The sequence below is a fragment of the Notamacropus eugenii genome, chromosome 5, assembly GCF_028372415.1.
Source record: "Notamacropus eugenii isolate mMacEug1 chromosome 5, mMacEug1.pri_v2, whole genome shotgun sequence".
Lineage (NCBI taxonomy): Eukaryota > Metazoa > Chordata > Mammalia > Diprotodontia > Macropodidae > Notamacropus > Notamacropus eugenii.
In genome coordinates this window covers 67013119-67040719 of record NC_092876.1, presented here as the reverse complement: position 1 = coordinate 67040719, position 27601 = coordinate 67013119, and the positions used below count along the sequence as shown (strand labels likewise).

Genomic DNA, 27601 nt, shown 5'->3' with positions numbered 1-27601 from the left:
GGAATTTGTTCTTCACCTCACCTTACCTAGTAAGCCAGTATTACCCCCAATTTATAGAGAGGAAACTGAGATGTGGAGGGATTGGGAGAATTGGGGAGGGGGAAGGGAAAAAATGTTTATTAAGCACCTACTAGTTTCCAGACAGTGCACTAAGTGCTTTACAAATGTCAGCTCCTTTGACTTGCCAGAATCACAGACTTTGATCTCAAGTCTTCCTGATTTCAAAACCAACACTGCCTCAACTATACCTAGATGTCTGCTCTTCTCCCCTCTAGGGTTTTTTAAAGGTTCCCAAAACACTTCATAATATTTAATCTTCACAATAATCCTGGGAGGTAGGTGCTAGAGATAAGAAAAAAAGAGGTTAAACAGAGGTCAAGTGACTTGCCTGAGGTCACCCAGCTCACAGCTAGTAGTGTTGGGAGTTTGGATTGGAACTCAGGTCTTTCTGACTCCAAGTCTACCATTCTATCTATTTCACTGTGCCTAGCTGTTCTCCTTCCTTCTGCTGATCTCTTCCATCCACCCCAATCCTCTGTCTCTGCACTCATCCCGTCAAGTCCTGGTTCCTTTATCTCTGCCTTGCTTCTTTCTCCGCAATTCTTGTTGTTATTCAGTTATTTATGTCATGAAATCCCCATCTGGGCTTTTCCTGGTAAAAACACTGGAGTGGTTTCCCATTTCCTTCTCTAGCTCATTTTACAGATGAGGAAACTGAGGCAAACAGGATTAAGTGACTTGCCCAGGGTCACTCAGTTAGTAAGTGTCTGAGGCCAGACTTGAACTCAGGAAGAAGAGTGTTACTGGCTCCAGACTTGGCATTCCCTTCTCTGCAATAGCTCAGACCTAGATGGAAGGCTTGGAAGGTGATCACTGGACTCCTCCCTGGCAAGTTTGAATTTCTTCTCCTGCTCATGGCTGGAGGTCTTAGCACTGGGCAGGTACTAGGGATAGGTATATCCTGGGCTCCTCCCTGTCCAACCTAACAAGGATTATAGATTTAGATATAGATCCTTTATACATGAAGAAACTGAGGCCCAGGATGGGGACGTGATTTGCCTGAGGACATACAGATGTTGTTGTGTTTGTCCTCCCTTCTTGAAGAAGACAGTGACATCAGGGAGATAATAACATGACTTGCAGTTGACTTGGATTTGAGGGAGGGAGGGCTGTGCAAGGTCCCCAGCCTTACTTTTTCCTTTAGAGCCATCTGGGTCCAGTGGTCAGATATTCATCAGGATGACTGGAGATGGCCCAGGATGCAAAGGTTAAGGCCTTTTCAGGTTCTCACTTTGAGTGAGATAATGCCCATTCAGTGAATAGGCCACTTTAAGGAGTTATTCAAGGGATGGTCCCTTTAACAAAAAAAAATCAAACTGGGAGGGGAAGACCTTCAGGGTTCCTGGCCAAAAGGGAAACAGTTACTATTTAGTACCATCAGAGGCAAGATCTGAACTCAGATGCTGCATCCAAAGGCTAGAACTCTTTCCATGCTGCTTCTCTAGATAAGTTTTCCCAGTCCTCTGACTCTTCAGACACCGAGAGGGAGAAACAACATCGAATGACGCATGAACCAGTACATTGTGGCAGACCAGCCAGGGATGTGTAGCCCAGAGACGTAGACAGGTCAAGTGAGGCACCTCAAGCCTTGGCCTCCACTCTGCTAATGCTGGCCATCAGGTTAAATATAGTTTGTTTTCTTTCTGTCCCCTTGTTTTCACTCCTTCATCCCAATGGGGAGGGATGGCAAACCCCCAAGCTTGGGTTAAAGGGGCAGGGAGCCAGACAGGGCAGCTGGGCTGCCACCCAGAGCCCCACTAGGGAGCAAAAGGAAAGCAAACCTGGGTCGGAACCTGTCCCCTGGGCCGTGGGATTCCCCATGGTGTCTTCCTTCCGGCCTTCCTCCAAGTCAGCCTGCCATAATCCTATGTCCCACCTACTCCCTACTGTAGAGACTTTCAGGAAAAACTACTACAATAGCAAGAGCAAAATATAGAATAATATAAAACAACATACTGTCACTGATGGGAGGGACCCTTAGAACCAAAACAGGAGAGCAAAAAGGGAGCTTAGAACATAGAAGGTCAGATCGAACTTAGAGAATATGAAGAGTGGAAGGTGGCTTACCACACACAATGTCAGACCTGGAAAGGGGCTTAAAATATGGAATCTCAGAGCTAAAGAGAATTTAGAACATGGCAGGTCAGAGCTAGCAGGGGCTTAGAACATGGAATCTCAACTAAATCTGAGCTAAAAGATCTCAGAACATGGATTGAGGCTTAGAACATGGAAGGTCAGAGCTAATGGGGAACTTAAAACATGGAAGGCGAGAGCTGGAAGGGGGCTTAGACAGAATGAAAGAGCTAGGAAGGACTCTTATGAGGCAGCTAGATGGTACAGAGGAGAGAGCCCTGGACCCACAATCAGAAGGACATCCTGTTGACATGCTGCCTCAGATGCTTACTAATTATATTACCCTGCGTAAATCACCCAAACTCTAGTTATCTAAGCTTACTTTCCTTATCTGTAAAATGGGGATAATAAGAACACCTATTCCCAGGATTATTGTGAAGATCAGATGAGATAATATTTACAGAGATCTTTGCATACCTTAAAGAACTATTAAAATAAAGTAAGATCTGGGAAATACTTCAGAACATCGAACGTTGGAGCTGAAAAGGACGTTACAATTGACATAGAGTTAAGAGAGTGGTTAGAGCTTAGAATATTAGAGTGCAAGGAACCTTGGAAGTCAGCCCAGTGATGGAACCTTAGAACGCAGACTGCTGAAGCTGGAAAGGGCTTTAGCACAGAGAATATCAGTGGTTCCCTATTGCCTCCAGGATCAAATGCAAAAAGGTCTGTCTGGCATCCAAAGCCCTTCCTAACCTAGCCCGCTCCTGCCCTGCAGCCTTCTTATACTTTTCCCTTCAATGGGTATTCTTCCATTCAGGGACACTGACTGTTCCCTCCATCTCTCAGTTCCAGGCATTTTCTCTGGCTGTTGCCCCCCCCATGCCTGGAATGTTCTCCCCCTACACTCTGACTACTAACCTCCCGGCTTCCTTAAATCCCATCTTTTATGGGAAGCCTTCCCCAACCTCTCTTCATTCCAGTGCCTTCTCTCTATTAATTATTTCCTATTTATCCTATATAGAGCTTGCTTTGCATATATTTGTTTGCATGTCATTCCCCTCCCCTCCCAATTAGATTATAAGCTCTTGGAGGGCTGGGATGGCTTTTTTGCCTCTTTTTGTATCCCTAGTTCTTAGCATAATGTTGAGTACATAGAAGGTTCTTCATAAATGTTTATTGAATTGAAATGAATTTGAATTGAAAGATCAACTAACCTAAATCCCTCATTTTATAGATGAGGAGACTGACTTGCAAGTGAGAGAGGGTGTGACCCACAAGGCAGGAGTTAGTGCCCAGCTCTCTCTCTCTCTCTCTCTCTCTCTCTCTCTCTCTCTCTCTCTCTCTCTCTGTCTCTGTCTCATCCTTCAGGGGTATAAAGATATTCCTCACTTTTCAGAATACTCATAGCTGCCAAGTAGGCACTAGATTTTATGACCTCTGATGTCTTTCTGATCTCTCAAAGTTTTTGATCCTATGACTGGAAGGCCAGAAGAATCTCTATGAATCCCATAACCATCCCAGGAACCATGGAGTTCTAGCACTGTGCTAGGCACTTGGGACACAAAATCAAAAATAAAATAGTACCTGCCCCCAAGAAACTTACATTCTACAGAAATAAAATAAATATATACAAACTACATGACACATGCCATATATTACATCTTTCAGATATACGCACTTCTCTGTACATATTTTGCAGTCCTCTACAGAACATTAAGTTCCTTGGGAGACCTGTGTTTGTCCTTCATTGCCAAAGAAGACCACACCATCAGAGAAATGATGACATGACTTGCACTTGACTTTGTTATGAGTAAGGGAGGGCTGTGCAGGTCACCAGCCTCACTTCTCCTCCAGAGCCATCTGAATCCAGTGACCAGATATTCATCAAGATGACTGGAGATGACCCAGGATGAGGCAGTTGGGGTTAAGTGACTTGCCCAAGGTCACCCAGCTAGTGAGTGTCAAGTGTCTGAGATGAGATTTGAGCTCAGGTCCTCCTGACTCCTGCACTGGTGCTCTATCCACAACACTACCTAGTTGTCCTGGGAGACAATGTAGCCAAATGGACAGAGAGATGGCCTTGAAGCCAGGAATACCTGGGTTCAAGTCCTGTGGTTGTGACCATGGACAAGCCCCTTACCTGCTCTGTGCTCTGGGTAACTCTCTAGGATTACAAGTTGCAGAGAAGATGCCAGCCTGCGTTGGTAGAAGGAGTTTCCTCCCCTGGGAGTTCTCAAACCAATGAAATCACAGGTCCAGTCCCTATGCTGTTTTCTTATGGCATAGTGGATCCAGGCCTGGCCTTCCAGTTCAGAAGTCCTGGGTATGAATCCTACCTTGGCCATTGACTTGAACAGAATAAGTCACTTAACATCTCTGTTCCCCAAGAAACTCTCAAGACTATTGAAAATCAGTAGGAATAAAAGTAGTTCTGTCAAGGGGAGCTCCTTAAACAATAAAATCATACATCTAGTCCAAAAAATGCAAATTATATGATCCCTAGGCCAGTGCTCCCTATCAGCTATGGTGAGAACCAGGCAGGAGGCCTGTTCCTAACCCCCAGTGGGCTTCTGACCCAGCAGATGGGGGTCACATCCAGGCCACAGGGGCCCTGCCCTGTACCAGCTGCCCTGGCCACAGGAATGTCAGAAAATGGATCCAGTAACCCATACATTTGATCCTCTGATCAGGATGGACTTTCCAAAGAGCATGACACAGGAGCAGGTGACTAATACCCCCAAAGTATGGGAGAAATGATGACCCTCCTTCTTGGGGGGAGGGTATAGTGGGGTAATGTTGGGGAGGGGATCCTTATGAAGAAGAAAAAGGGAAGATGAGCCAGACACATACTCACAAATAAGGCCAAAAAATGTGTCTTCACTGAGAAAACATTAAACTGGTACAAACACTACAGTTCAGTGGAGCCCAAAAGAAGGACACAATCATGTTGGCTTGATCCCAACTCTGCTAAGTGCAAGATGTGGAATCTTGGGAAAGAGTCCTGGATTAGGAGTCAGGATCACAACACCTAATTCTAGAGAGCAGTAAAGCTCCTAACCCCATAACCACCCTGTGTGCTGAGTTACATAGACCTTATTCTTCCCTTTTTCAAAATGAGGAAACTGAGGCAGAGAAAGGTTAAGCAGCTTAGCCATGATCACCCTGCTGGTCAGTGTCAGGATTTTAACCTAGGTCTCCTGACTCTAAGTCTCACATTTGTTCTATTTCACCATGTTACCAGATCCCAGGGTTCTAGTCGAAGCTCTGCGGCTGACTTGCCTTAGGCAACTTACCTCATTTCTCAAGATTCTGGTTGTTTATCTACAAAATGAAGACAACAGATCAGATGGTCAGTAAGGCCCTCCCAGCTCTGACATTCCATGTTCTAAGAACCCTCCCAGCTCTGACATTTCATGTTGTAAGAGCCTTCCTATCTTGGATATTCTCTGATTTAAGGCCCTTTCTGACATTCTATGTTCTAAGGTCCTTTTGGGTTCTGATGTTGAATAGGTTTTAGTTTTTTCCATTCCTAATATCTTCATATCTGACCCATTCTTCATTTTATAGATGAGGAAACTGAGGTTTGGAGAGGAAAATGACTTACCTAAGGTCCCAGGTAAGTTAATACCTAACCCCATGAACCCTTGCCCCATATTCCTTACATTATACTGTGCTTCTACTTGTCTAGGTCTTTGGCATAAGGAAGTTATAGGATGGATCAACATGGCCTGGAAGAGGCTACCTCAGTTGGTCCTAATGGTTCCAGAAGAAATTAGATGAGTGTTGTTACATGTGATGCAGAGGGGATTTCTACTCAGCTACATGTTTGATGAGACACTCTGAAGTCTCTTTCAACTCTGAAATTCATGGTATTCTATGAACATGGGCTGGTTGATGTCATATGATCCTAAACCTAGAACCAGAAGCAACTGCAGAGTCCATCTGGGTCAAGAGTTCTTAACTTGAACCCTCAGAGATTGAAATAAAGACATTTACAAGTTATCATCCTTGAATTTGGATAGGTTTTTTTAAAGAAGTGCATCTTTACTTTAATATAGTTGGTTCCTTTGTAATCCTATGTATTTCACTTTTTTTATGCATTTAAAAAACAGGTACCATAGGGTCCACCAGTTGCCAAAGGGATCTAGGACATATACACAAAAGGTTTAGAACCTCTGATCTAGCTCACTCCTCTCATTTTACAGATAAGGAAACTGAGGCACAGAGCAGTTAAGTAATTTGCCCTGGGTCACCTAGATAGGAAGTATTTGTAATGGAATATGAATCCAGGTCTTCTTGACTCTAACACTTTACCCAGAATGCCATGATTAGTCCCCCAGACTGGTGTTCTTGAGGGCATGGGTGGAATTAACCCACTAAGCCCAGCTGCCAAGGAGGTGGGTCACACCACACATGGTTCAGGTGAGCAGGGCAGCTGATTTCCAAGTGAAATCCTGCTGCTGAATGGTACCCGAACAGCCTGTCCTTGTTTACGGCCCCCATCCCCTGAGAACAGCGATTGCTCACTCTGGCATGTGATAAGGCCAGTGCTTTGCAGGGAGGAAACTCAACTCTCCCAAAATCCACTCCCCACCCTCCTCCCTTCCCCCCTTCCCCCACAGCCCTTTAGCCAATTTGGGCATCGGCATGCCTGGTCAGTCCCCTCTCCCACAAACTCATGTGACCCAAGGCTGCCTATAAATAGCCAAGGAACTGTGAACAAAGTCAGAATCCCAGAGTCTGAGAAGAGCTGAGAGGAAAGGAGCTCATCATTCGGCAAGGCAAGGGTCTTTGGATCTTTGGGTGTCTGCTCAGGGTAGGCTACTCCAGCAGGATGGATTTTAAGTCAGGTCTGATCCATGATTCGAACCCCATGGAAAACCTGGAGAAGCAGTTAATCTGCCCCATCTGTTTGGAGATGTTCACCAAGCCCGTGGTCATCCTACCCTGCCAGCACAACCTGTGCCGAAAGTGTGCCAACGATACATTTCAGGTCAGTGCTTGGAGGTGCCCGGCCCTGGAGGGCTAACAACACCCCCACCCTTATCCTCCTATGAAGTTTCTGAAGATTGGGGCCTGAACTAGCCCAGCCTTATGTGCTAGACTCTAGGTCATCACAATTCTCTAGGAGGCAGCATGGGACACCAGACTGAAATCAAAGGACCCAAGGTTAGAATCTCAGCTCTGCTAGTATGAGCTGGGCCAATCACAACTTCTCTGGGCCTCAGTTTCCTCTTCTGGAAACCAAGGAAATTGGACTAGATTATCTCTATGGTTCCTTTTATCTCTAAATCCTATGATCTCCCACTGCTCCCTACCTCCTCGTGGGCCCTTCCCCAAAAGCCTTTTATGGGGCTTGGGTGGGGAGTAGAGAGACAGTTAGCTGTCCTTTTCCCTCTCCATGACGCAAGTTTTTTTTTCCACTAGTGCTCCCCTTAATCCCCTCATCCTCCCCGCTCTTTTGATAAGATTGTTGACCAATGAGTTCCAAGAGGCAACTGGTTTCAGTAATAAAAGTGGGGGGGAGAAAAGAGGAGAGAGAAACCAGACCCCTCCAGCTGGAGCCAACTCCAGGGTGGCAGTGGGCCCAGAGCCCTGGGGTGGCAGGGGGAAGAGGGAGGGGCTGGGACAGGGGGCAGTTGATCAGGAAAGCAGTGTCTTCACCAGCCAACAGTTCATAGCTGTTCCTGAAGTCTGGGGAGAGGGAGACTTTCTCAAGAGAGGGATAGGGTCTTAGGGGTAGATGGATCAGATGCCAGTCTTGGGAGAGAGGTCTCTAAGTTAGAAGAAAATAACATTAACTAGCTAGTTATTAAATCAAATACTTAAATAACTAGCTAGTTATTAAATCAAATACTTAAATATGTTATCTCATTTGAGCTTCAAAACATTAGGAGATGGGAACGAGAAAGATGACTCCACTTGCCCAGAGCCATACAGTTAGGAAGTTTCTTAGGTGGGATTTAAGCCCAGGTAATCCTGACTCTCAACTACTCTCAATTATACCATACTACCCCTGGTTGGTTGTTTTGACCTACAGCTGCACCTTCTGTGAAATGGGTCCTTCCAAATTAGAACTCTTAGGATTGTAGATTTCTGTACCTAGAAATAGGAGATACCTCATTCAATCCAAACCTGTCCTTAAAAATTTACAGATGAGGAAACTGAGGCCCAGACTTGCCCAAGGTCATACAGGCAGTAAGTGTCAGAAGTGGAAATGTAAGGTTTCTATTGGTTGATTCCATGGAAGGAGGAAGCTGGAGAGTAGAGTGATGCTTGGTTGGGGGAGGGATGGGGTTGTAGGGGAAGGGTGCTTGTCTGACATAGTGAATCCCCAGACCTCTCCTCTATCCTTGGCATCCATAGGCTGCAAACCCCTACTGGTCCAACCGGGCTGGCTCCATTTCAGGAGGCCGTTTTCGATGCCCATCCTGCCGCCACGAGGTGATCATGGACCGGCATGGGGTGTATGGGCTTCAGAGGAACCTGCTAGTAGAGAATATCATTGACATCTACAAACAAGAGTGTTCAAGGTCAGTTCCTCCCTCATGTCCTCTGAGCTGCTGAGTGGGGATAGTGGGGATGGAAGGGTTTTTTTTTTTCTTGGTTTCAAAAACATCTCTGGAGATAAAGAGGAGAAGTCCCTACTCTCTCTGACCAAGCTCCTAGGAAGAAGGTTTGGATACTAGACTTTATCCTGCCTTTGTACCTCCCATCCCTTCCACAAACCCACATCCAGCTAAGACCACCTCCTAAAGCCCACTTCCATCCCACAACTCCAAGGCCCTGATGGGGCCTCCCTTTCCAGAAACCCATGGAATAGAGACTGATTCCCCTATACCCAGGCCTTGGGCATTAGATGTAAGTTTGGATGGTTGGACCGGCCTTCCAGCCACCTTCTGGGGTGAGGATAATAACTAGCATTTATAGAGTACTTAAGGTTTACTTTAAAACAAATATTTTACAAATATTTATCTTATATCGTATCTTACAAATATTATCTTATTTTTATCCTTGTGACAACCTTGTGAAGTAGGTGCTATTATTTATCTCCATTTTACAGATGAGGAAACTGAGGCAGACAGAGGTTAAGGGACTCGTCCAGTATCATAGCTAGTAGGTGTCTGAGGCTGGATTTGAACTCAGACTTCAGTGACTCTAGGTCTAGCATACTATCCACTGTATCCCACAGCTGCCAATGTTGATGAGGAAGAGATAATAAGGGAGGAAGAAACTAAAAAACTCGAACTTTACCAAAAGATGGAACCAATTTTGAGAACCTTCCTCCTCAGTGGAAAAGAATGAGAACAGCCATCGTATTGAGTTAGGGAAAGAATCATAATCAGTATTAATTTATGAATTTATCGTTAACTTCGGGCTTTAAGTACATTAGTTTTTTTTTTGATCTTCAGAACAGCCTTGGGAAGGAAGCAGTGTAAGTCTTATTGGACCCATTTTGCAAATGAGGAAACTGAGGTTCAGAGAAGGGAAATGATCTGCTGGAGGTCAGGCAGCTACTAAGTAGTAACTCCTTAGAATTATAGTAGAATTATGGGATGGGTGCTCCAGTACTGGGGCCCAGAAGCTAAGGGAAGCAGCTGTGGTGGCCGACTTTCCAAAGTTCTACTTTCCCTCCAGCTTCCTGTCAAGGGCCTGCTTGGATGTGTCCTGTTCCAGAGCTCCAGGCTGCACAATGGGACTCTGGTTCTGCGCCACTACCCTGGAGGTGCTGAGGCATGGAGCTTCCTAGCAGGGCCTCTGTTTTCTATCTGTAAAGCAGAGAAAAAGAGACTTCTTGTCAGGATAAAAGGAGATAGAGGATGGCAAAGCACTTTGAGTTAAAAAAAAACTACCTAAATTCTTTAGATTATGAGAGCTAGAAGGGGCCTCAGAACAGAGAGTGTCAGAGCTGGGAGGGGCCTTAGAACCCAGAATGTCAGAGATGGGAAAAATTTTGGAACAGAAGATGTCAGAACTGGGAGGGACCTTAGAACACAGGATGTCAGAACTGAGAGGAACCTTAGAACACAAGATGTCAGAGCTAGAAGGGCCAAAGAGTGCACAACTTGAAATCAGGAACTCCTACCTTCAAATCCTGCCCTTTACTAGCTGGGTGACCTCTCCAGGCCTGTTTCCTCATCCATAAAATGAGAACAATACCTCCAGTCTCTCCTTTGCAGAGCCGTTGTGAAGCTCAAATGAGATAAGGTTTGTAAAGAGCTCCGCAAACCTTAAAATGCCATGTAAATATCCGTTATTGTCATAGGCACATACACACACACACACCACACACACACACACACACGCAAAATCAGGACTGAGAATTAAGATCCCAATTCATACCACAAGCCAGTGGCCTAACCAGGATGAGAAGCCACATCTCCTGGCTCTCTCTTTCCACTCCATACCCCTTCTTGTTAATTATTAGTACTAATAATGTCATACTCCAATGATCAAAAATCAGCTGAGGTGGGTGGAGGGGTCAAACATCTGTTCTGATGGCCTCATGCAGCCCATAACACTCCAGTGTGAGGCCTGAACCAGACTAAAATGTAATCGTGCAATGTTTAACAAAATTAATTAATTTTAAAAGAAACACATAAACAGGTATGGATTTCAAAGTCAGCTTGCAGTTGGCACGGATTCATGCATACAACTTAGTTATCCTCATTTCTATTTGGGCTTGTTATCACTGTCTTATGGTGACATCAACATTGACTAGAAGAAAATAGATAAGGTGGGGAAAGAGAGGCAAGAGGGAGGGGTCTCAGTTCAGGAATCATGGCATCGGTTCAGGAAAGAATGTTAGAAGCCATCCAGAGGCCCAGAGAGGTGAGGTGAGTTCCCTCTTGTCACACAGCAGTAAGGAGCTAGAACCAGGGCTAGAACTCAAGTCTGCATGTCAGTGCTGGGTTCTTTTGCTGCGCTGCATGGATTTGGGATGAAACGTTGGAGGGAGGGGTATATGACAAATACTAAGGGGACAGAATAGAAGACTGAGTAAGACAGGCTTCTGGAAGACCTGGGTTCGAATTTTAGTTCTACTACTTACTGATCTTTGGCAAGTCACCCAACCTCTCTCTGCCTGTTTCCAAATTTGTAAAAGAATGGGCTCAGACTAGCTAAGTTTCTCACCAGTTCTACATGCAGCAATCTTATGAAAGTCAGCTGTAGTAGTCAAAGAGGACTTCTTGGAAGAGGAGGAGGTTTTGAAGGAGAGGAGAGGTCTGAATTAATGGACACAAAACAGGAGAGAATTAAGGGTTAAGAAAGGAGTCTTTGCTGGGAGGACCCTTTCCTACATCCTCTGCTCATTCAGAACACCATCCCTTTGCTAGCTCTCAACCTTAGCTGTGTGACCCTGGGTAAATCACTTAACCTCTCTGGGTCTTATTTTCATCATCCATAAAATGAGGAGATTGGACTTGATGACCCCTAATTCCAGCTCTGAATACAGGATCCAGTGAATATTTGGAGCCCTCTACATCTAATGAAAAACCCAAACTGCCCTTGTCCCTGGGAGCAAGAGTGGACACTGGCTTATCTGGGATCAGAGTTCTCGTTACCAGCCACATGGAGATCAGGCAGTTGTTTGTTCCTGGGACAGAGCTCGGAGGGAGGAGGGAGAGGGACCTCTGGGCTCTCCATGAACTGCCCAGAGGCCCCTAGGGCCAGAGCTGGAGGGGATGGGTGAGACTTTGAGCTTTTTCAGGGAGGGGCAGGACAGAGGGAGTACTTAGGTGACCTGGGCTGGGCTCTCCCCTCCAGCCGGCCCCTGCAGAAGGGCAACCACCCCATGTGTAAGGAACATGAGGATGAGAAGATCAACATTTACTGCCTGACCTGCGAGGTGCCCACCTGCTCCATGTGCAAGGTGTTTGGGGCCCACAAGGCATGTGAGGTGGCCCCACTGCAGAATGTCTTCCAGGGCCAGAAGGTAAGGAGGAGCCTTGGCCGGGACCCTGGGAGGGGCTGACTTTATAGCTCATGCTTTATGTTCTTGGTTGGAGCTCAGAGGATGTGCTGAGCTGGACCTTTCAGGAATAGCCTTGGAAGAACTTCCCAGGGTGCTGGGAGAAGGGAGGAGGGAGGCCTGAGGTCACTTGTTATATTTATTGTCACTTGAGAGTTACAGGGTGTGGCCGTAGGGAAAAGCCAGACCCCAAGGGATAGAGCCTCCTGCCTTGCTCCTCTCCCCATGGGCCATCTCAGGTCACAGGGCTATTCCTACAATACGGATGGAAGGGCTGTTTTCCCTTCTAACTCACCCATCCCCATCTCTACAACTACAAATTCCCCTCCAAACCTCTCCTCCACTCCCCAAGACTAAAGAAACTTTCATTTTCTTATCCCTAAGGCAAGCTGGACACATGGAGAGAGGCTGAGGGGGGAGCCTCTACCCACTGTCCACCAGTGATACCTTTCTTTTTTCTTCCTCTCTCACACACCCTCTCTTGGCCTCTCACATCTTTACTTGTTATCATTCTTTTTTCCCTTATTTTCTATCCTTCCTGATTCTAGTCCTGGCTAAGCTACCAATTAGCCATGAAGTCATAGACATGGGATTTCAGAGCTGAAGGAGACCTCCCTGGGCCTCAGTTTCCTCATCTGTAAAAATGGAGAGTATGAACTGATTGGTCGATGAGGTCCCTTCTAGCTCTAAGATTCTGTGTTCTAAGGTCTGTTTCTGCTTTTATATTCCATATTATTATTATTTTTCTTTCTTTTTCATCCTTTGTTATAAGAGATAACTCTTTGTCAAGGTGGGAGGGATATATCTGGGAATGAAGGTGATGTAAAAACAAAATATAAAAATAAAAACATCTTATGTTTTTATTCTAAGAGCTTAACAGTTCTAATTTGCATATTCAATGATTCTGTGAGTCGTTTTCCAGGCTAAAACCTGCCACTGGTCCCTAGAAATAGAGAGGTTCTCAATCCCTTTGGGGAACCCTCCCTAAAGGAAACGATTGGAGATCTGGAACAAGGGTGTCCCTGCTTCCCTTTGTTTCATGGCGGAGTAGAGGTTAAATCTATTTTGGTCTCTCCTCCACCCTCCTTATCCAGACAGAGCTGAGCAACTGCATCTCCATGCTGGTAGCTGGGAATGACAGAGTACAGACGATCATCACCCAGCTGGAAGACTCCTGTAGAGTTACCAAGGTGAGGAGTGGGAGAAAGGGCCCAGCCTGGGGAAACTGGAGACACCTACTGTAACCCAACCCTCCCCCTCTCCACCTCCAAATGGCCACTAATGACTCCTCCAGATGTCATGGTTAGAGGCCCAATGCCCAGTACTGGTTGGACAGGTGTTATAGATGTAGAGATGAGTGGGAGTGAAAGGAAACTTGGGACTTAGAGTTGGAAAAGAGGCCTCATTTTCCAGATGTGAAAACTGTAACCCAGAGGGGTTCAGGGATTTGTCCAAGATCACATGGGTAGCAATTTACAAATTTGGGATTGGAACCCAGGTCCTCTTAAATCTAAATATGCTGTTCTTTCCAGTCCAATATTCTGTGATTCTAGGATTTCTTTCTCTCTGTCTACTGCTTTCTTGGATGTAATCAATTCTAGCACCGGTTTTTCTGATTGAAATTGGTCCAGAAAGGATTTATCAAATGATTAAAAAACAATTAATGCCTCTACTACACAAATTATTCTCAAAATTAAAAAATATTGCCAAATTCCCTTTATGAGATTCAATATAGTACTAATACCTAAGCCAAGGAAGAATAAAGTGAAGAAAGAGAACTATAGAGCAATATCACTAATGAATACGATTTTCTTAAAAAGTTTAATGAAATCTTAGCCAAAAGATCACAGCAATATATTTTTAAAATTATTCAAGAAAGGGAAGCATTGTGAATAGCAGAAAGGATAGATAACCTGTGGGATCAAGTTGGATTTATACCATGGATAGAAGGGAAACTATTACCATAATTGTATTACAAACAAAACCATCCTAAACACTTGTTTTTCTGAATCCCGTTAGGATAGGAATCCAGATTAGAGAGGGAGTTAGTAAAATCGTGACCTAGAGTGCCCACCCTGGACAGCAAGAGCCCTGAGTTATGTGATAATCAGCTAATAATACTAATGACATATATATATTAAAAATATACATATTATATATAACATATATATTACATAACAGCTTATATTTTTGTGCATTTTATAGTTTCCAGAACACTTTCCTCAGAAAAGAAAACCAAACCCTTGAGATAGAGTAGGTTCTTTCTGTCTATAAATCCAGGACCAAAAGACTACAGAAATCTGAGCTAAGAAAAGACATAAAGAAGAATCCAGCAAGGGATTCCAGAGGGAATCCAGTCCCCCAGAGGAGATGACCCTGAATCTCTCTCTGTTTCTCCTGCAGGAGAATAGCCACCATGTAAAGGAGGAATTAAGCCAAAAGTTCGATGTCCTGTATGCCATCTTAGATGAGAAGAAGAGTGAGCTGCTACAACGAATCACTCGGGAACAAGAGGAGAAGACTAGCTTCATTGAGGCCCTAATACAGCAGTATCGGGAGCAACTTGAAAAGGCCACCAAACTGGTGGAGACAGCCATCCAATCCATGGATGAGCCAGGAGGAGCCACCTTCCTGATGGTGAGCAGCTAGCTTCTCAGTATCCTCAATCAGCTGTCCAAAGATCAATAGGATGTCAGAGCAGTATGGAATCTTAGCGTATAGAATGGCAGAGCTAGGAGGGCTATTAGAACATAGAATTCCAGAGCTAGAAGGGGCCTAAGAACATAGAAGGTCAGAAATTGAAGTGAGCTTAGGACATAGAATGTCAGGGGTGGGAAGGGACCTGAAACAGAGAATGTCAGAATTAGGAGGACCCTTAGAGATCATCCTGTCCCATTCATCCTTTACTGATGAAGAGACTGTAGGTCAGAGGAATAAAATAACTTGCTTAAGGTCACACCCTGGATAAGGATAACAACCAGTATGCAGACCCCAGTCTCCCAAGTCTTTGTCTAGGGCTCTCTGCTGCAAGCTGCTACCTTACGTCTTTGGAGGAAGATAAAGCATCATGATAGCAGAAAGGATAGATAGATAGTGGGTCTCCCTTCTGCCAGGAACCATGGAGGCAAAAGGATTGGTCAAACATCAAGAGTTCCCAACCCATTCCTCCAATCCTCCAGGATTTGGCCAAATTTGAGACTTTTTAACAGGGCTTGGGAGGGTGCTAGCGAAATGATTGTTGACCACAGGCAAATGGAAAAAACCAAGAGATTGAAGACATCCTTCAGCTCTGGTGCTACAGCTGGCCCAGGGAAATCCAGGTTGCTAGGAAGTCTTTGGCTCATGGGTACCCATCTTTAGAGCACCTGAATGTCCAGTCTAATGGCTGGACCTCTATCCAGACTTAACCCTCTACTTTCTCTCTTTCTTTCCACAGAATGCCAAGCCACTGATCAAAGCGTAAGTCTCCCTGAGTAGTGTAGAAATTCAGAGTTTTGATGGTTCAATCCTCCAACCCCCTAAAGGGAATTCCCATTCTCTCCACCCTGACCTTTCCTGATAAATTCTGTCTTCTGGGAGGTTCTGTAACTCTAAGGCCTGGGAATATTTTGTTTTCTTTCCCTCAATCTCTAACTCTCTGGTTTGTCTCCATTATAATTTCTATGCAATGAAGGGGAAGGTACCTTCTATAATAGAATGTCAGAGCTTGGAAGGAAAACTTGCAGAAAAAAAAGTTTACAGAAAATAGAATGTCAGAGATTCATAGCACTTTAGAATGTTAAGGCAGAGAGAGGAATTGATCAATCATTCAACAAGTCATTATTAAGCACCTACTATTTATATGCCAAGCACTGGGCAAGGTGATGGGTATCATAATGGGTAGAGCTCTGGACTTGGAATTCTGCCTCAGATTCTCACTAGCATTTAATGCTGGGCAATCATTTCACAGTCAGGGAAGGATGAGGAACCTGTGGCCTCAAGGCCACATGTGGTGGTTTCCCATCCCTGATTTTAACCTCTTTCAATCTCCATTTATTTAGCTATAAAATGGGGATAAAAATAGCACCTATCTCACAAGGTTGTCATATGGAGCAAGTGAGATAATATATAGAGTACCCAAGTGCTATATAAGCTATATATTTAGCTCAAGGAGCTTGCATTGTAATATTAGGATTTAGAATGTCAAAAGTTGAATGGACCCTTGAGAATAATACCAAATTCAACTCTCCTATTTTTCAGTTAAGAAAACTGAGGCCCAGAGAGGTAAAGTCACTTATTTAAGGTCACACAGCAAGTAAACAGCAGTCAACACTAAAACCCAGGGCTCCTGATTTTCAACACTTGGCTGACTATTTACATGACTGCCTAAGTCTCCTGCTGTATGTGGTCCTAGGCCAGATCCCCTGGGGGATGGAACAGTACCCTCATCTGGAGGTGGAGTATGGCTAAATATAGAAGGAACAGTGAGGAGGAGGGGGAGAAGTCACTTACAAATTTAAGAGAGGTTCAAAAGGAGCTCCTTTCCTTGGGCTCTGGAATGGCAGGAGATGAGATCTCAACCCTCCCTGTCTTCTCCAGCATTGTGGAAGCATCTAAGGGCTGCCATCTGGGCAAAACGGAACAAGGTTTTGAGAACATGGATTATTTCACCTTGGATCTGGAACACATAGCCGACGCCTTGAGGGCAATTGACTTCGTGTCAGGTAAGACTTCTGGGAAGGATTGAATCTATTTCACTATCCTACTATATGAAATCCGGCATACCAATAGGTAGAACTAGGCTGATGGCAGAGTAGAGGCTATCAGAGAAGAGGGAGCAACTTCCTATACAGTGACATGCCTACATTCAGAAAATTAGGGAACCTTCAAAATGGAAGGGGCTTCAAAATCAATCTAGTTCAACCCCAATACAGATTAGCTGACCAATGCACATCCAGATCCTGTCCAAGGTAGAAGAGGAAAAAAAAGCTCTGGACTGGGAGTCAGAAGACCTCAGTTCTAGTTCAGGTTCATCCACTAACTAGCTGTGTGACCTCAGGCAAGTCACTTCCTCTCTCTGGCTCTCACTTTCTTCTGTTGTAACATGAGGGCCTTAAGACTAGACAGTTTCTAACGTTCCTTTCAGCTTTAACATTCTAGCTTAATAATAATAACTCACATTTCTTAAGGGTTTTAAAGTAAACAAATGGATTTCCTCACAATGACCCTATGACATGAATCTTCCCCTATCTTACAGAGGAGGAAACTGAGGTTTATGAAAGTATCTTTTAAAAAGCATTAAGAATATTTATATCTAGATGAATTAGAAGACGATTTTTGGCAGTTAGAACGGAGCGATTCTGTTAGCTGGTATAAGGTCATCCTATGTTCTAAGGCCCCTTCCAGCTCTAACAATCTCTGCCCTACAGGCCCTCTCAGTCTGGCATTCTGTGTTCTGAAGTCCCTCCCAGGTCCAACAGTCTATATTAAAAGGTTCCTGCTAGCTCTAACTTTCTTTGATTCCTTTCCATTAGCAAGGGTAGGTAATCTGTAACTTGAAGGCATTCAAAAGACCTCAATTGTCTTAATTCACCTTCCAATCCAGTACTGATTCCTTTAAGGAAAAGTCCTTATCCTTTAATTTGGAAATTCACTAATCTTCTCCTCACTAGATTGAAGAATCCTGCAGGGAGGTCTTGTGCCTTATTCACCTTGTATTCCCCAAAGTCCCAGTTAGTAGGATCATGAGTGACTCAGATTTAGTGCTAGAAGAGTCCTCAGATGTTATGTTATCAAATCCAAGCTCTTCATTTAATGGTGTACTGGCCTTGGCACATGGTAAGCCTCTATTAAATATTTTTTCATCCATTCTTTCATAAATGAGGAAAAGAAAGCCTTAAAATATTTAGTATATTGTCCAAGCTCACACAGGTAATAAACAAGAGAGCCAGAATTCAGCCCACATCCTATAACTCAGTAATTTAAGAAATATATTTTAAAATTTTATTGATGTATTTTTACATGGACAAAATTTCCCCCTATAGTATTGCGTTTCATTGAATTGATTTAACTGAATTCTAGTCCTCCAGGGTAAAAAGTTTCCCAAACATTCAATCTGGTTAGTAAACAGGGTCCAGTTAAGAGTCAAGAAAGATGATTATGGAGATTAGGGGATTTGTTCCCTGTCTTTAGATCCCCAAGAGACAAACCCCTTTCAAAGGAAAGAAACATGGAACAAATTATGCGATCATAGAAAACAAGAGTGGAAACTGACCATAGCAGGCATCTAGTTCAAACCTCTCCACTTCTCCCCCCTCATTTTATAGATGAAAAAATGAGACCTAGAGATGAAAAGGGATTTCCTAGTTACTTCTAAACTGACCCACCCAGGCTTTGAGTCTGGGACAGCTGAAAAGCTGATGCAAAAATCCCCCACCCAGCTTCAAAGGAGAGGATAGAGTATGGAAGGTTAGAGGAACAGAGTGAGCTGGACAAGGCGTGCCAGGCAGGGATAGGGCTCAAAAGTTTGACTTCCAGGACTGAGCAGAGACACAGAGTTGAGTTTCTAGGGAGGACCTTGACCTCTGAGCCCAGAGAGCATTATCCCAGTTCTTGCCAGATCATCATTATCTCTCCTGTGATTTCAGGGAGATGCAGACAAACTGTGTCTTGCCCAAAGTCCCTCCTCAAGGCCACAGCAAGATCAGGTGATACAGGCAGAGGGTGGCTTTGAAACAAAGGAATGTCTTTGTGTCAGTCCAGGTTGGGGTTGGGGGCAGGGGAGAAAAAAGGGAAAGGAGCAAGGGGGAAAAGGGAAGACTCATTTCTTCTCCAAGTATGCTAACACTGGCTGTTCCCCTAGGGCCTTGCTCAGCAGGCCTTTCACCCTCTCCATGCCTCTGGCTTCCCCTCTGGAAAAGAGGCCTTGCATGGATGAACAAAGGTGAAATGCCCCTGCTCGGTATATCTGGAGGTGAGGATGGATGAATGGAGCAAGGAACCCCAGCCCATTCTAAGGATGCCATTTGTTTTTCATCTATAGATGAGGAAGAAGAAGAGTTCATCCAGGCAGAGGAGGATGAGGATGAAGAAGAGGAAGAAGATCCCTCTGGAGGCGAAGGTGGGAGGTGAGGAAATCTATAGCATTTTTTGGATCTGTGGAGACTGCACTGAAATGCAAAACAAAAGGGACAGCTAGGTGGCACAGCGGATAGAGCAGCAGCCCTGGAGTCAAGAGGACCTGAGTTCAAATGTGACTTCAGATACTTACTAGCTGTGTGACCTTGGGCAAGTCACTTAATCCCAATTTCCTCCAAAAAAAGAAAGAAAGAAAGAAAGAAATGCAAAACCAAGATTGGGAGAAATCCTGAAAGCAACCCAGTGCTTCCAAAGAAAAGCACAGGATTTAAGAACTCAAGGAAAGTTAAAGACCACCCTGGCCAATTTCTCATTCAGTAAAGAATATCTTATTATTTAGAGTTGACCAGGGTTCCAGAAACAGGCAGATGGCTACCCAGACAAACAGAAGCAAAGCCAAGAGGAAGGCAATAGGAGCATCTTATGGGAACAGTTGTCAAAAGAACCAGATACTTACTGGATCGTAGATTTAGGGTTGGAAGGGACTTCATTGGTCCCCAAATCCAACCACCTCATCTGTTAAAATTTTAACAGATGAGGAAATTGAAGACTAGCAGGTTAATATGGTTTGGTCAATGTCACATAGGTCAGAAGCAGTGGAGCCAAGATTTGAACACAGGTCCTGTGATTTCAACTCGAGCAAACTTCCCAATATACCACCTTGTTTGTTGAATTGTTAAATTTAGCCTAGAAAAGAGAAGAGTAAAAAGAGGGTTTATTTCATCATTTCCTTCAAATATATGAAAGTTGTTTCATGGAAGAAGGTATAGCAGGACTGACCGTCCAATAGGAGTCCCATCTTTTTAAAAGGGCAGAATGTTTTGCCTGCTTCTGTCCACTCTCCCCTCCCTCCTCCAAAGTTTGGCCTTAGTGGGGTCAGCCCATTTCTGAAGTACAGAACACAGCCTTCTGTCATGCAGGCCTGGAATGAGGCATATTAGATCCAATGGGTGGAAGTTACAGAAAAGGTTTTAACTCAATGCAAAAAAAAAAAAAAAAAAAGCCTTTCCTTATGATGAGAGCAGTCCCAGTATGGAACGGCTGTCCCACAGAGCCAGAAGGTGTTCCTAAAGATGTTGATGACCACCTGTCAGGGATGTCATAGGGAGGATTTCTCTATTGGATGTTACTGCATGATCTTTGGGCAGCTAGGGGACACAGTGGATAGAGCACTGGGGTGGGACTGGGAAGACTCATTTTCATGAGTTCAAATGTGGTCTCAGACTAGCTGTGACCCTGGGCAAGTCACTTTGTCCTGTTTGCCTCAGTTTCCTCATCTGTAGATTGAGCTGCAGAAGGAAATGGCAAACCACTCCAGTATCTTTGCCAAGAAAACCTCAAATGGGGTCACAAAGAGTTGGACAGGATTGAAAAATGACTTAACAATGAAAATATGATCTTTAAAGCCCCTTTCAGCTCTGAAACTCATCATCCAAGGTCCCTTCTACCTGTAATTCTGTGTTCTAAGGTCCTCCCTAACTCTGACATTCCATGCTGTAATGTTTCTACGATTATATCTCTTTAAGGTTTTATTGTTACACACTTTTATCTGTTACATTTCTAACACTAAGTCAAAATCTGCTTCTTTGTAGCATCCATACCTCGATTCTGGTCTTACTCTGTGGAAGTCTAATAATTATTTATTATCATTATTGCTGACATTTATGTAGCATTATATGGTTACAAAGAAATCCCCCATGTCCTGTGAGGTGGGTAGTGCAAATATTGTCCCCATTTTTCAGATGGGAAAACTGAAACCCAGAACTGGGATGTGACTTGCTGTATTGGTAGAGCCAGGACTCAAACCCAGGACTTCTAACTCTGGGTACTGCTTTCTTTTCTCCTTAGACATAAAAAATCTTGAGAGTTTGTTAATAGGATATGACCCATATATTTGGGCTATGTTATATCATGCTTTTTTAAAAGGGCACATGAAAAGAAAAGAAAAATTTAGGGTATAGAGCATCATGGTAAGAAGACTGAGGAATCTGAAGTCAGAGAACATTCCAGTTCTGAGATGTCATGACCTGGCTCTTGTACTTACCCCCTGTGTGACAAGTCACTTACCCTCCCTGGTCCTCAGTTTCCTCCACTATAAAATGATGGGGTTGGATCTAATGATCTCTAAGATCTTATTTGGATCTGGATCTAAATCTATGGAAAAATTTCCTTTCCTCACCCCTACTCCACTGACCTGAGTCTCTTGCTCTCTCTCTTCCAGGGGTACAGGAAAGAGGCAGGAAGATGTCCAGTGAGAAAACCCAAGTCCAGAGAGAGATAGGGCAGAAGAGAAGCCTCACCCAGGAGAGGAGTCTCTGTGACAAGCCCTGGGCTTAGAGGGAAGAAGGATTCCACCTCTGCCAGGACGCAGAGATTGGACACACCCCATGGCCCAACATGTGGCCACTCACCCAGGCTCAGAGACTTGTTGAAACAAAAGACATAGGACACTTTTCTACATTGGTGAAAATGGAATGTTTTGTACAATTTCTTTTTTAATGTTGGTTTTTTTTTTTTGTATATAATTGTAAATGTATATGGATCTGGTGCTTTCCGGAAAAAAGACTTTGCACATTGTGCAGGGGGGGAAGTCATTGTGTGGAATGGTTAGAAGTGGTCAGAGATGCTGAGGGATTGGGTACTTGGCAGCTGTCCAGGCCCCTCTCCACACTACTTTCTGGGCCTAGAAAGAGTGTACTGTACTTTAACGCATATTCCTGTCACACAGGGTACTTACTAACTGAATTTATGTTGCACATTGTTCAAATAAATGCACAGTTCTATCAGATGTTCCTAAAATGGTGAAAGGTGTTCACTTTGTACCCCTGAATAAAGGGTCTGGTGCAGACAGACAAAGGGCCTATGGGAGCAAATCCATGGTAGAAGTTATAGGGAGGAGATAAGAGGATGCATTCATACAGCATTTTGCATACTGGATGCTTCTCTGATCTACAGCAAAATGAATGCTGGCTTTGACATCAGGAAGACCTGTGTTCAAATCCAGATTCTTATCCTAGCTTGTGCGGATTCAGAGAAGTCACTTAACATCCATGTGCTGTAGCCAATGATCTGGGATTTCACTTTTTAAGGAGGAGAGTTAGCATCTCACTCCATCCTCACAACATTCCTTTGAAATAGACAGCTCTATGAGCACTGATATGATATGATAATGATACGATCATTATCTCATTCACAGAGAAAGTCACTAGGACTGGAAGCTAAAAGACAAAGGGTGTGACTTTTGTGTCAAAGGTCACAAGGTTAGGAAGCAGAGCAGAGCTAATAATACTATTAATACTGTTAGTTATTTAATTATTAAATTAATACAGTATTAAATTAATATTGTTAAATACTAATAATACTGTTAATAACAGTAGATGACAATTAGATTTGCTTTAAGGTTACTTTCAACAATCCGATCCAATGAGCATTGAATAAGCACTTATTAAGTATAAATAGTTGAGGATACAAAAAGGACACAAAAGGGAAAAGAATCTCACTTTCTGGATCCATAATCCAGTGAGATCTGTGATATCCTTGAGTAAGGTATTTCTCCTAGATTCATTCATAAGAGCTTGGCCTAACTATTCACACAGGAAAAACTAAGTGGATGAAGAAAGCTATTATCTAGACTACATGATGCAGTCAGAGAATCCATAGTTAGTCTAGCAGTATAAATATATCTAGATATATATATGGATACATGCATATATAGATATAAATGTGTATATTAATATTTTGGACAGACACTGAAAATGACAGTGAGTACGGGAGAATATGGGAGGAGGAAAGCAGATGGGATTGCATCTGGAAAACTGTAAAATTGTTTTAATGACCTCAAGCTTCTCCCTGAAAAGAAAAAAAAGTCCATCTTTTTTAACACCAATATTATTATTCTGATGGGCTGTGATGATATCATGAAACAGTCTCTAAAGATATGAATTTGGAAATCTCCCACATGCTATGGGGGTGGGGGTGGAGAAGTACAGTAGTTATGAACAGGCTGTAGGACATTACAAATGAAGGATTACACATGAGATGGAAGATAAAGCATGTCATCAAGGAACCCTACAATGGAAAAAGCTGAGTTGCTGAGTGACAAATAGCAAATAATCTGGGTTGATATCTTCAAGATGTCAGTAGAAAAAAATTATCCTCAATTACCTTCCTTACTCAGATGATTCTCAGGCCTATTTGCCCAGTCCTGTCTCTGCTTACCTCCAATCTGATGTTTCCAGTTGCCCATTAGGCATCTCGAACTGGATGTCCTGTAGACATCTTAAATTCAAAATGTCCAAAACTGAACTCAATATCTTTTCCCCTAAATTTCTCCTCTCCCCCTTCCAGGGCACTACTATCTTCCCAGTCATCCAGGCTCCTCAGTTTTGAGATATCATCCTCAAACCCTCACTCTCTCATCCCCCATATTCAGGTAGGTGCTAAGTCCTGCCAATTCTGTAACATATCCCATGTGTTCCCCTTTCTCTCCTGACCCTTCCACCACCCAGGGACAGGCCTTCATTGCCTCACGCCTGGATTATTTTGATAGTCTGCCGCTTAGTCTCCCCGCCTCAAGTCTCTCCCCACTCCCAACCATCTTCCACTCAAACTGTCAAATTAATCTTCCTAAATTGTAAGTCTGACCTTGTATACACCCTTATTCAATAAACTCCAGTGGCTCCTTGTCAACACTAGAATTAATTATAAAGTCCTCCATTTACTGTGTAAAGCCCTCCATAACCTGGTCCCTTCCTATATTTCCAGTCGTCTTATACCTTACATCTCCATATACTCTAAGACACAGTGCCACCGGATTCCTCGCTGTTCTTCTCAATCTCCCAAATCTGAGCATATTCTTGGGCCAAACCCCCATACCTGGAACTCTTTCTCTCCTCATCTCTACCTTCTGCTTTCCTTAAATCCCACCTAGAATCCCACCTTCTGCAAGAAGCTTTTCCTGGTTCTCCTTAATCTTAATGCCTTCCTTCTTTGATTGTCTCCAATTTACCCTGTATGTATATATGGATATATGTATATGTGTGTGTGTGTATATACATATATATACAGAGAGAGAATGAGAATGAAACACAGAGAAAATAAGAAAAAGAGAATGAGATAGAATAAATGAAAAAAGAGAATGAGAAAAAGAATAAGAGAATGAAAGAAACAGAGAGAGAGAAAGGAACAGAAAGAGAGAATGAGAGAGTGTGTGTGTGTGAGTTTGTACAGTTATCTTATCTCCTCCATTAGGCTATGAGCTCCCTGAAAGCAGGGCTTTCCCCTGCTTTTTTGTTTGTTTGTTTGTTTGTTTTTGGATCTCTGGTGATAAGCTTATAGTCTGGTTGGAAAGACAAGAATTATGCACAGGAAATGAAGAACAAGCATGCAGAAAGCACTGTGCCAGGTACTATAGACACAGACAAAACTGAAGCAGTCACTGCTCTCAAGGAGTGGAACCATGACAGTGCTCTGTGCAGCAGCAGTCAAGGTCCTTGCCTGCACACCTGACTTTCCTTGAGTAATTTGGTCCTGGATTTCTCTTGTCACACCTGTCCTCAGTTAAAGGAAATCCAGCTCTTCAATTCATTGTGCACCTGATGCGAAGGAGGCCAACGTAGATACAGTCCCTGCTCTTAAGGTCTATAGCACTGTAAGATTTACAAAGGGCTTTCCTTACAATAGTCCTGTGAAGAAAAGTGTATGAAGATGTTATTTTCATTTCCATTTTACTGAAGGGAAAATTGGTGCTGGGAGAGGGAAGGTGATTTGCTCAGGGTCACACAACTAGTAAGTGTCAGAGGGTAGAACTTGAACCCAGATCTTCAGATTGAAAGAACATTGTTCTCTCCACCCTTTGGAACAACCTTCCCCTCCAGGAGCCTCCAGCCCAGATGGAGAGATCAGACTTCAATTCCTGGGATCTCCACAAGCTTCTAAGCTCCATTATATCTATGTACCCATTGATCTTTAAAACAAGCAAGGCAGAGGAACATTATCACTATACATGGAATTGTCAACAATGGCGGGGACCTAACCTTTGCCCCATCTGTGATGTTTGCTACCTGGGTGACTTTGCAAGTCACTTAACTTTTTTGGGATTCAGTTCCCTCCTCTGTAAAATGAGGCCTCTTAGATCCTTGTGGCTTCTTATCACTGATCTATAAACAAGAGTTCCTGTAACAACATCCCTGACAAGTGGTCTTTTGTTTCTGCTTCAAGATATCCATGAGAAGAATCCACCTGCATGGGCCACAGCTCTGATGGTCAGGAATAATAGCCAACATTTATAGAGTGCTTTGAAGTTTACAACATATTTTACAGATGTTACCCCATTTGATCCTCACAACAGGAGATAGGAGACAGGTGGTATTATTATCCCCATTTTATAGGAAACAGACATTGAGAAGTTAAGTGACTTGTCCAAGGACACTCAATCAGATGCAGGAACTGGAATCAGGTTCTTCCAACTCCAAGTTCAATCCTCTTTTTTCATTTTTTGGCAATCAAGGCTACGTGATTTGTCCGGAGTTACACATCTAGTGTCTGAGGTCGAATTTGAACTCAAGTTCTCCTGACCCCATCCACTTTGCCACCTAGCTGCCCCTCAAGTTCAATCCTCTTAACCAATGTTCCACTTTTCCTCCCTTGTTGCTTGCCCTTCTTTCTCGAAGAGGACCATGACATCAGGAAGATGATGCCATGACTTACAAGTGAATTGGATTTAAACAAGGCAAGGCTGTGCAAAGTCACCAGTCTCACTTTCTCTTCCGGAGCCATCTGGGTCTAGTGACCAGATATAGATCAAGATGACTGGAGATGGCCCCCTTCCCCCTTATATGACTTAACCTGAACTCTGCCTCTCAGCAATTTCCACTGGCTGCTCTCAAGCTCTGTCCTCTGGGGCCAGGAAGAATATATTTAATTTCTTCCACATGACAGCCCTGTAGATAACAACCTTTATTTCCAAAGGCATTTTAGGGTTTGCAAAATCTCTTCCCTCACAATAACTGAAACAGGAAATATATTAGTATCATTATCTCCCATTTTACATTTGAGGAAATTGAAGCCCAGAGGGATGAAGGGATTTACCCATCAGGTTCCTACAGTTCTTCAGTATCAGAGTTGATTCAAACCCAGGAATTACAGGATCACAGATGAATAAGTAAGAGGAACTTCAGAGGTCAGACATTCCAAACTCTTCATTTTGCAGATGAGTAAATGAGGTCTACAGAATTAAATTGACTTGACGAAGGAGGCCACACAAGTGGATTTGAAACTGGTCTTTAGACCCAATTCAGCACCTTTGCCACCGAACCACACTATGGTCCAACACTTCTACTGAAGGCAGTATGGTCTAGTTGCTGGAGTGCCAGGCTTTAAGGAAGGAGACCTGAGACAAATTCCTTCCTAGCTGTGTGATCATGGACAAGTCACTCAACTGAGCTTTGGCTTTCTTATCTGTGAAATGGGAATGATAATACTTGCCCTCTCCCCTCCTCCTAAATTGTTGTGAATAAAGCATTTTATATTTTTAAATGAATGTTACTGAGGGGTTTTTACATTACCAAAATTTCCCCCAGCATTCTTCCCCATTCTCAAAGAATAAATCCCATAAATACAGGATTTAACAAACTTAAGTATCTTAAAAATGCAAGTAATTACTACAACATACTGCTTATTAAACCAAACTACCTCTGTGATCAATGCAGATGACAATTGGTCCTATCTCTTTTAGGGTTTGCAAAGCTTTCGCCCTCAAGATAGAATTAATAAATAGAACCCTATGTTGTTGTGGGAAAGATTCTCATGCCTAGATACCAGGGGTACCATTATCCTCCTTTTGTCACTGTTCAGTTGTGTTCAAGGCTTTAAGACCCCATTTAGACACTGGAGTGGTTTGCCATTTCCTTCTCCAGCTCATTTTCCAGATGAGAAACTGAGGCAAACAGGGTGAAGTAACTTGCCCAGGGTCACATAGCTAGTTCTGAGGCTGGATTTGAACTCAGGTCTTCCTGACTCCAGATATAGCCCTCTATCCACTTTGCCACCTAGCAGCTTTGGAGAACATTAAAGGACTTTCCTTTTTGTAAGGGTATAGGGCAGAATTTGAACCCAGGTTTCTCCTGACTCCACATCCTAACATTCGGTCATACTGTATGGCATGATATAGATTCAAGATAGTGGATTTAAAGGAATCTTATAAATAGTCAAACATCATTTGGTATTAGTCAGAAACCCTAAGGGTATGGACTCATTCAAGCTTCTATTGTATTTCTGGGAGGAAAGAAAGAGAAAGCAGAGGGATTAAAATGGTTGCTGAGACCTCCCCTGGCCTTCCCCCAGGTAGTTGTATGAGTCACTGGCCTGTATCCCTCC

General features: G+C 43.5%; 1 protein-coding gene and 1 long non-coding RNA gene across 5 annotated transcripts in view; one reads left to right on the top strand and one right to left on the bottom strand.

Annotated features, from left to right (window-relative positions):
* Positions 1 to 22024, top strand: part of TRIM63 (tripartite motif containing 63) — a 49520-nt gene extending 27496 nt beyond the window's left edge. The window contains exons 3-11 of the mRNA XM_072609417.1: positions 5704 to 7129; positions 8503 to 8669; positions 11905 to 12073; positions 13204 to 13299; positions 14513 to 14746; positions 15546 to 15568; positions 16688 to 16812; positions 19131 to 19215; positions 21447 to 22024. Coding sequence (XP_072465518.1) covers positions 6971 to 7129; positions 8503 to 8669; positions 11905 to 12073; positions 13204 to 13299; positions 14513 to 14746; positions 15546 to 15568; positions 16688 to 16812; positions 19131 to 19215; positions 21447 to 21480 — 1092 coding nt within the window. The 5' untranslated portion in view covers positions 5704 to 6970 and the 3' untranslated portion in view covers positions 21481 to 22024. The remainder of the gene's footprint in view (positions 1 to 5703; positions 7130 to 8502; positions 8670 to 11904; positions 12074 to 13203; positions 13300 to 14512; positions 14747 to 15545; positions 15569 to 16687; positions 16813 to 19130; positions 19216 to 21446) is intronic.
* Positions 96 to 27601, bottom strand: part of LOC140504456 (uncharacterized) — a 29218-nt gene continuing 1712 nt past the window's right edge. The window contains exons 2-5 of one of the 4 annotated variants that reach the window (XR_011967110.1): positions 19683 to 19912; positions 16601 to 16715; positions 10223 to 10366; positions 96 to 5457 (exon numbers count right to left, since the gene is read on the bottom strand). This is a non-coding gene — a long non-coding RNA (uncharacterized lncRNA). Of the gene's footprint in view, positions 5458 to 9455; positions 9906 to 10222; positions 10367 to 16600; positions 16716 to 19682; positions 19913 to 27601 lie in introns of those variants that run through there. The other 3 variants (XR_011967109.1, XR_011967111.1, XR_011967108.1) reach the window with 3 other exon arrangements.